Below are 10000 nucleotides of genomic sequence, written 5' to 3'. Positions count from 1 at the left end.
AACCCTCCCCCAAACTCCCAACATATGTATATGTGCCCATGGTCGAAATGCATTAAACATTCATTCATTCTCTCTCTCTCTCTCTCTCTCTCTCTCTCTCTCTCTCTCTCTCTCTCTCTCTCTCTCATCCTCTCTCTCTCTCTCTCCATCCTCTCTCTCTCTCTCTCTCTCTCTCTCTCTCTCTCCATCCTCTCTCTCTGCTTCTGTCAGACACTAGCAGGTATAATCATACAGAGACAGAGATACGTCAGATAGAGCACAACAGAGAGAGACCGAGACAGAGACAGAGACATACAGACAGACAGACACAGACAGACTGACAGACAGACAGACAGACAGAGACAGATAGAGAGAAACATAGAGCGAGGGAGCGAGCGAGCAAGCGAGAGAGAGAGAGAGTTCATGCACAAAATAGGCGGGTAGACAGACAGACAGACAGACAGATAGTCAGACGGACTTTGGCTCAGATCATCAGCCAGAGGGAAGTCCGAACCATAAAACCTACACACACACCGCTCTTCCTTTTATGTCGTTCAGCAGTTATGTCCACTTTGACCTTTCTTCTTCTCTTTGTCCGCTTTTCAAAGTCTTTTTTTTTTTCTCTTCTACTTCTTTTTCTTCTTTGGTCTATTGCCATCCGGCCAGTTTTCTGTCAGTCTGTGTGTGTGTGTGTGTGTGTGTGTGTGTGTGTGTGTGTGTGTGTGTGTGCTGTGTGTGTGTGTGTGTGTGTGTGTGTGTGTGCTGTGTGTGTGTGTGTGTGCTGTGTGTGTGTGTGTGTGTGTGTGTGTGTGTGTGTGTGTGTGTGTGTGTGTGTGTGTGTGTGTGCTGTGTGTGTGTGTGTGTGTGTGTGTGTGTCTGTCTGTCTCTGTGTGCTGTGTGTGTGTGTGTGTGTGTGTGTATGTGTGTGTGTGTGTGTCTGTGTCTGTGTGCTGTGTGTGTGTGTGTTTGTGTGCTGTATTTGTGTGTGTGTGTGTGTGTGTGTGTGTATGTGTGTGTGTGTGTTTGTCTCTGTGTGATGTGTGTGTGTGTGTGTGCGTCTGTCTGTCTGTCTGTCTGTCTCTGTGTACTGTGTGTGTGTGTGTGTGTGTGTGTGTGTGTGTGTGTGTGTGTGTGTGTGTGTGTGTGTACGTGCATGCGCACGCGCACATGTGTAGGTGATAATGTAACAATTAATCTTTTCAGATCATTCCAGTTACTGTTCTTATTCGTCGTTCTTATTACTTTATCTTATTTCATTATTTTTCTTTATTTTTATGTTTTGTGTCGTTAAATGGGCAAAATTATAAAAAGGCCTTTAGTGCGCCTAAATCTGTGTGTGTAAGTACGTATGTACATGTAATGTACCAATTGTTCCAGTTTTCATCGCTTTGTTACCTTTAATAGACTATTCAAGTTCCTATTCTTATTCGTCGTTCTTATTGTTTTATTTTATTTCAGTTTTTATGTTTGTCGTTCTTATTTTTATGTTTTGTGTCGTTAAATGGGCAGAATTGTAAAAAGGCCTTTACTGTGCCTAATTCTTTACCCATTAAAGATTCAATCAATCAATCAATCATCTTCTTCTTCTTCTTCTTCTTCTTCTTCTTCTTCTTCTTGTTGTTGTTGTTGTTGTTGTTGTTGTTGTTGTTGTTGTTGTTCTTCTTCTTCTTCTTCTTCTTCTTCTTCTTCTTCTTCTTCTTCTTCTTCTTCTTCTTCTTCTTCTTCTTCCTTTCCTTCGTTCGTTCAGTTTTCCAATCGTTCGTTCTTTTCAGTTATTCTGTCACTTTTCTTTCTTTGTTCGTCATTTGGTTGGGTCGTTCTTTCTTTCTTTGATTCTTTTTTTTTCTCTCTATCTTTCGTCGTGACTTTCCTACTTTGTTTGTTTGTTTGTGTATTTCTTTCTTACCTTCTGTCGGTCTGTCTCTCTGTGTACCTTCCTTTTGTCTGGAATGCACCCAGTCTTCAGAAAGTTACCCGCAAGAAGTTTCCGGTGAGAGCGAATTATTATTGCCAGCCGGGAAATCATTCTTTCATTCTTTCTTTCTTTCTCTTTTGTCTTCTTTCTTTCTTTTGTTTCTTGTTTATCTATTTTTATCTCTTGTTCCTTTTTTTCTTTCTTTCTTGTTTTCTGTCTCACTTTCTTTCGTTCTTTCATTTTGTCTTTCTTTCATTCTTTTGCTTATTCTTTTTTTTTTTTCTTTTTAAATATTGTTTTTTTTTTCCTGTTTTTCTTTCTTTCTTTCTCTTCTTTCTTGTTCATTCATTTCTATCTTTTGTTCCTAACTCCTGTCTTTCTTTCTTACTTTTCTTTCTTGTTTTGTTTATTTCTATCTTTTATTCATATTTTCTTTCTTTCTTTCTTTTCTTTCTTGTTTATTCATTTCTATCTTTTGTTCATATTTCTTTCTTTCTTTCTTTTCTTTCTTGTTTATTCATTTCTATCTTTTCTTCCTATTTTCTTTCTTTCTTTCTTTCTTTTCTTTCTTGTTTATTCATTTCTATCTTTTGTTCATATTTTTTCTTTCTTTCTTTCTTTCTTTCTTTCTTTTCTTTTCTTTCTTGTTTATTCATTTCTATCTTTTGTTCATATTTTTTCTTTCTTTATTTCTTTCTTTCTTTCTTTCTTTTCTTTTCTTTCTTGTTTATTCATTTCTATATTTTGTTCATATTTTTCTCTTTTTTTTCTTTCTTTTCTTTTCTTTCTTGTTTATTCATTTCTCTTTTCTTCCTACTTTCTTTCTTTTCTTTCTTGCTTATTCATTTCTATTTTTTATTCATATTTTTCTTTCTTTCTTTCTTTCTTTCTTGTTTATTCATTTCTATCTTTTGTTCATATTTCTTTCTTTCTTTTCTTTCTTGTTTATTCATTTCTATCTTTTGTTCCTATTTCTTTCTTTCTTTTCTTTCTTTCTTGTTTATTCATTTCTATCTTTTCCTCCTATTTCTTTCTTTCTTTTCTTTCTTGTTTATCCATCTCTATCTTTTGTTCTTATTTTATTCCTTCCTTTCTTTCTTTCCTTTCTTCCTTGTTCAATCATTTCTATCTTTTGTTCCTATTTCTTTCTTTCTTTTCTTTCTTGTTTATTCATTTCTATCTTTTGTTCCTATTTCTTTCTTTCTTTTCTTTCTGTTCTTGTTTATTCATTTCTATCTTTTGTTCATACTTTCTTTCTTTCTTTTCTTTCTTGTTTATTCATTTCTATCTTTTGTTCCTATTTTCTTCCTTCCTTTCTTTCTTTCTTTTCTTCCTTGTTCAATTATTTATATCTTTTGTTCTTATTTCTTTCTTTTTTTTCTCTCTTGTTTATTCATTTCTATCTTTTGTTCCTATTTTCTTCCTTCCTTTCTTTCTTTCTTTTCTTCCTTGTTCAATTATTTATATCTTTTGTTCTTATTTCTTTCTTTTTTTTCTCTCTTGTTTATTCATTTCTATCTTTTCTTTTATTTTCTTTCTTTCTTTCTATCATTCTTTCTTTTTTTTCATTCATTTGCTTATTCTGTCTTTATTTTCATATTTTGTTCTCTTTTTTTTCTTTCTTTCTTTCCTTCCTTCTTCCACCACCTCTCTTCTTTCCTGTCTTTCTTTCTATCTTTATCTGTTTCATACCTTCTTTCTATCCTTTCTTTCTTTCACCCTTTCTAACTTTTTATCCTGTTTATTTTTCTGTCCTTCTTCTTTCCTTCGTTTTTTTATTTGCTTCATTTTGTTTGTCTGCATGTGTTTGTTTGCTTTATTCCTTTATACCCGGACTGGTGGCTGGCAGACGTTTTCATTGAGAGCGGATATTTATGACCCAGGAGTTTCGGAATAGTTTGTGATCTTGTTATGATTTTATCAGTGGTCTTCTTCTTTCCAAACCGTCTGCTTTATTCTTTCTCTCCTTCTCAGGGTTTTTTTTTTGTTTGTTTGTTTGTTTGTGTGTTTTTTTTCTTTTTTTTTTTTTTTTTTTTTTCCGTTTGTTTGTTTGTTTTCTTGAACTGTCTTTGTCTGTGTCTTTGTCTTTCTCCACAACAAGGCATCTAGAAGATGTTTTCGGGAAGGGTAAACATTAATTTTGTCCCAAGAAATCTGGGTATTTGGTGTGGGTTTTTTTGTTGTTGTGTTTGTTTTTTTTTGGGGTGGGTGGGTGGGTGGGGGGGGGTTGTGTTGTTTGTTTGCTTTTGTTTTTGCTTTTTAATTTTACTGTTTTGTAAACGCTTTGGTTTTGGTTTGTTTGTTGTTATTGTTTGTTTTTGGTTGTTGTTTTTTTCGGTTTTTTGTTTATTTGTTGTTGTTGTTTTTTTGTTTGTTTGTTTGTTGTTGTTTTGTTTGTTTGTTTGGTGGTTGTTGTTGTTGTTTTTGTTTTTTTTTTTTGGGGGGGGTTGCTGTTGTTGTCGTTTTTGTTTGTTTTGTTTTGGTGTGGCGGTGAGTGTCTTTTTTTCTGTCTATCTGTCTGTCGTTGTTTGTATCTTCGCGGTACATTTAGCCCAGAGTTAGATACTTTCTTTTCTCCCTTATTCCTTTTTTTGTTTGTCCGTTTGTTTGTTTGATTCGTTAAGATGGTGTATGTGCTAGCCGGGGTTTGAGATATGATTTAGCTGTTTATTCTTTAGTTTCATATTTTCGTTCCTTTCTTCTTTCTTTTGCCTTTCTTTTCTTTTCTTTCTTTCTTTCCTCGCCTCTTTATTTGCCTTTTCTTTCCAGAACTGGTTTTATTCCTTTATTCCAGAACTGGTTTTACTCCACTAGGAAGTATCTAGTGAGACTGTTTTCAAGGTGCAATGTCCCATAGCCTTGTATGGCCACCGGGACAGTGAAATCAAGTCCACTGTGTTTGGGGCTGGGCATAGGCAGGCGGGGCCCAGTCCTGTCCATCCGCAGTTTAACCCCTCAACAGCCGAAGTCGGGTACCCGTTCAACGGTAGTAAAACTACCCTTTTCAAGTCATTCAGATGCAACGATAAATCGAGGTCCAGTGTGCAGCATGCATTTAGCGTACGTAAAAGACTCCAAGGCAACGAAGGGGTTGTGCCAGGCAAAAAAAAAAAAGAAGAAGAAATCTGTAGAAAAATCCACTACGATAGGAAAACAACTAAAATTGTAGGCAGTAAGAAAAAAACCAAAACACAAAAACCAAAAATGGATGGCGATGTCAAAGTAGCGACGCGTTCTCTTTAGCGAGAGCGGCCAAATTTCACACATGGAAAATATGTCGTGACAAAAAAAAGAGTAATACAAACACAATATTAAAAATACAATTACACCATGTTGAAACGGGACCTGTGTGTGTGCTTGTACAAGAAAGTATTCATCTCTGTGTGTGTGTGTGTGTGTGTGCCGTGGAAGCTGCGATGCGAAGCCTAGAAATGAGTGTGTGAAGGAGGGGGATAGAGGAGGTGCAGGGTAATGTGTGTGTGTGTGTGTGTGTGTGTGTGTGTGTGTTGGGGCTCATGTACGTTTATGTGTATTTGACTGTGCTTTCATATCTGTGAAACTGCATGTTTGGTGCATATCTGTTATGCATATGTGGGTGTATGTGTGAATGTGTGTCTCCATGTTTTACATTTATTTGCTTATTTATCATCATTGTTGTCTTTTTTATTATTATTTTTTTTAATGTACGCTTATATTTGACTTCATCAAGTTTTTGCGCCTTATACATATTATTATTAGTAGTAGTAGTTCTTTTTTATGTATTTATCTATTATTTATTCACTTCTCTCTCTCTCTCTCTCTCTCTCAAGGCCTGACTAAGCGCGTTGAGTTACGCTGCTGGTCAGGCATCTGCTTGGCAGATGTGGTGTGGCATATATGGATTTGTCCGAACGCAGTGACGCCTCCTTGAGCTACTGAAACTGAAACGGGAGCTGGAGTCCTGATCATTGGCGAACACTGGATTATATAAGCTCAATGCCAAAGCGACTCTTTCACAGCATCCACAAGACTAGAGTTAATTATGTTACTAAGGAGTTCGGGAGGCTTTTTTTGTTTTTGCTATTTTAGATTGTTTGTTCATGTCGAGAGGGCCGTTGCCCTACTTGATGTAACTTTGGCTGCTGACGTTTATTTTGGCACTGAAAAGGCTACACGCCGTAAACTTGCCGTGATGTTTTTCTTTGATTAGTTGTAAACGACCAGTCTCAATAATTGTGTTTCGTTGCTTCGGTGTGTTATGTGTGTCAGCTTTCTGTAAATGGGCCTTGGGCCTTTACTTGAATCAACAGTCGTTTCGTGTTTTCTCTGTCTCTCTCTCTCTCTGTCTGTCTTTCTCTGTCTGTCTCTCTCTGTCTCTCTGCATGTGTGTGTGTGTGTGTGTGTGTGTGTGTGTGTGTGTGTGTGTGTGTGTGTGTTGTAATAGTTATGTCTTCCAGTGCACCTTTTTATCACCATGCTGATGACTCCGTGTAGTGTTGTGCAGTGTAGACCCTGTTCAGGACGGAGACTGTGTGTAAAAAAAACAACAAAACAAACAACACCAGTGTTTATCAATGATCATCAGAAATAGATAATTTTGTCTAGCCTTGTCTTGTCTTGTCTTCTCTCTCTGTCTCTTTCTGTCTCTGTGTGTCATACACAATACACCCACACTCATATCCACACACACACACACATATATATATATATAATGATGTTTTCCTCACCAATATTGCTAACTCAATGTTTCTTCTTCTCTCTCTTTTTTTCACATCTGCACCCACCTGTGCGTCTGGCAACCAACCCACCAACCCACCCACCAATCAACGCACGTCCCTAGCAGTCGGAGGACGGAAAACGGTGCACCTGTCCCACGAGGACCGCCTCATCAAGGAGCTGCTGTCTCGCTACCGGGCCCGTGGGAAGTACGGCCGGCCCGTCTGGCACTTCAACGACACGGTGGTGGTCTACTTCATGATCCAGCTGGTGCAGATCATGGATCTAGATGAGAAGAACCAGGTGCTGACACTCAACGTCTGGGATCGCTATGTGAGTCCTTCGTCGTTATCGTTTTATTTTATTTTATTTTATCGTATTTTGTTTTATTTTTGACTCACTTGTGTAAACAAAGTGAGTCTATGTTTTAACCCGGTGTTCGGTTGGCTGTGTTTGTGTGTGTTTGTCTCTGTGTGTGTGTTTGTCTGTGTGTGTGTGTGTGTGTGTGGTAAACTTTAACATTGCCATTTTCTCTGCAAATAGTTTGTCAGTTGACACCAAATTTGGCATAAAAATGGGAAAAAAATCAGTTCTTTCCTGTCACCTTGTTTAAAACAATACTGCACCTATGGGATGGGCACAAAATATAGAAAAGAAGCCAAATTATATGCAAAATGAATTTACTGGGTTTTTTTGTTGTTGTTGTTGTTTGTTTGTTTGTTTGTTTTTTATTCTCTAAACTTGGCACTTTGATCTGATATTCTGACACAGCATCAAGAGCAGTTATTTTTATCATTTTTTTTTTGTTCAAACAGAAACTTATTTTGCTAAGCATGGAAGTTATATTTCTTGTACATGTCTTTCGTGCAGCTAGTGAAAAAGGGAAATTAATCTGTAATTAATACTTGGGGGGTTAATTTGATTTAAACTGATCTTTCTCATCTTCAACATTACATTTTGAAATTATACTCAATACATAAAAAGCTTTTGTGTTTTAATCTCAGTATACAGGGTTTTCACTTTGTTCATTCGCCCAAGTGGTCTTTTTCGGAAAAATACTAAAATCAATACTACGAGTGGACTTTATAGATCTATTGGCTGAGCCCTGAAGGTCATGGGCAAAAACTGCGTACACATGTTTATACATATTCAAAGCGCGTGCTCATATGCCTCGCGAACGCGAAGGACGCCATTTTGTTTCAAGTAGTTGACCTGCCCGTTCAATCCTATATTCAATCGACAATACACGATAACATGTGATAGAAAGTTGGAGAAGGAGACCATTAGATATTTATTCAGAGAAAGATTTGTGAACGCTCATCACTTGCTGGATTATGCCCCAAACTGCCATAAAATATCAACAAAATCAGTCGAAATTCACAGTTTAAAATGATAAACCATGAGAGTTAATACCCTTGATGAAACGTAAAAGTACTCGTTCTTTACATGTTCTTAGTTTAACAAAAATACTCAATTTTCATACCAACTTTAAAACCATAAAACTAAAATGAACATAAAAGAGAAATTGAATCGACCGTATCGTACATTCCCGGCGGGTGTAACTAAACTTGTACATCTATCTAGATCCAGAGAAAACGGCTAAAAGTTGCAGTGTGCTTGCGGCGATAGCCACGTCTGCTTTACCGCGGACTTAAAAAGAATTCTTAATTGCCCTTAAAGATTTTTTGAATGCCCAAGATACATCAGAATAATATGATTTAAACAGCGTTCTCACTGCGAATACCGCAATCGATTTATCGCCCTTTAAAAAAGCATGTTTAATGTCAAATTTTTGAACGTCAGTTAAGGAGCCACGATAGTGTATTGAGTAACACAGTTTCTTCTCACCCGAACACGCGGGGTTCGAATATGCCTTCAGGGTTTTTTGTTTGTTTGTTTGTTTGTTTGTTTTTTCTTTAACCCGAAGCTTCATAATAACAAATACAGAACACATTTTAACGATTAGATTTTTTTAAGTGTATCACAAGTGAGTCTTGAAGGCCTTGCCTCTTTTGTATTATATTTTATTTATCTTATTTCCTTATTTGTTTGTTTGTTTACTCTTTTTTTCCGCTTTCTATTTATTTATTCATATATTTATCTGTTCTTCTTCTTCTTCTTCTTCTTCTTCTTCTTCTTCTTCTTTATTTCTCTTTTTCTTCTATTTATTTCTCTTCTTCTTCTTTTTATTGCTTTGTTACTTTTAGTAGACTATTCCAGTTACTATTCTTATTCATCGTTCTTATCATTTTATTTTATTTCATTTTATTTCTTTATTTCTATATTTTGTGTCGTTATTTATTTTTATGTTTTGTGTCGTTAAATGGGCAGAATTCTAAAAAGGCCTTTACTGCGCCTTATTCTTTACCCATTAAAGATTCAATCAATCAATCAATCAGTCTTCGTCATCGTTGTCGTTGTCTTCTCTCTCTTTTTTTTTTTTTTTTTTTTTTTTTGTTTTGTTTTGTTTTTGTTTTTGTTTTGTTTTTTAGGAGGGCGGGTGTTGTTATTGTTTTGTGTGGGTGGGTGGCTGGGTAAATGATGGAAGTTTGTGGGGGAGTGGTGGGGGAGTGGTGCGAGTGGGTGTTGATGGGAAGGGGACTTGAGAGATGTGGTGGTGGAAGGTGATGTGGGGGGGGGGGGGAGAGGGGGGATGGGGAGTGGGGGGTGAGGGAGGATGCGGAGGGGTGTGTTGGGCAGGGGGCGGGGGGGGGGGGGGAGACGTGGGATGGGTGTGTGGATGTGTGTGAGTGTGGGTGTTTGTCAGTTGGTGCGTGGGGTGGGTGGGATGGGTGGCTGGGCGTGAGGATGTGAGTGTGTTAGGGGTGAAGTGGACTCACCATCAGCCTCACCAAGACCGAGTCCATGTACCAACCAGCTACCTCACAGAACGCTCAGGCTCAGCACCAAAATCAAAACCTGTTGTGCTGACCACCTCGCTGTACTGCTGTGAAACATAGACCACGTATCGCCGTCACATTCAACAACTTGAGCAGTTTCACCAGAGATGCCTACGAAAGATCCTCGGCATAAAGTGGCAAGACAGGGTCTCCAACCTCCAGGTCCTAGAGAGGAGCAGCCTGCCCAACATGGAAAGCCTGCTGGTCCAGTGCCAGCTACGCTGGACAGGACACGTTGTCGCGCATGACAGACAGCAGGCTCCAGAAGATGCTTTTGTATGGCCAGCTGAAGGAAGGCCACCGTGAACTTGGAAGACCCTGCAAGCGCTTCAAGGACACCTTGAAGACAAACCTCAAAGCCTGCGACATAGACATCGCTTTCTGGGAAACTGATGCCCTTGACCGGTCTCGCTGGAGGATGCTGTGCTCTAGTGGCACAAAGATGTTTGAAAACAAGAGAACGCTGGCCATTAAGAAGCGTGAGCGAAGGAAGCAGGGCTCAACTTCTGGA

General features: G+C 38.0%; 1 protein-coding gene across 1 annotated transcript in view; it reads left to right on the top strand.

Annotated features, from left to right (window-relative positions):
* Window positions 1-10000, top strand: part of LOC143294619 (neuronal acetylcholine receptor subunit alpha-10-like) — a 259577-nt gene that overhangs the window by 151127 nt on the left and 98450 nt on the right. Inside the window, 1 exon segment of the mRNA XM_076605999.1 lies at window positions 6717-6922. Within this exon segment, the coding sequence (XP_076462114.1) occupies window positions 6717-6922 (206 nt within the window).

Source organism: Babylonia areolata, chromosome 1 (genome assembly GCF_041734735.1).
Source record: "Babylonia areolata isolate BAREFJ2019XMU chromosome 1, ASM4173473v1, whole genome shotgun sequence".
Classification (NCBI taxonomy): domain Eukaryota; kingdom Metazoa; phylum Mollusca; class Gastropoda; order Neogastropoda; family Buccinidae; genus Babylonia; species Babylonia areolata.
Note: the sequence above shows the minus strand (reverse complement) of the source record. Positions and strands in the feature narration are given on the sequence as shown.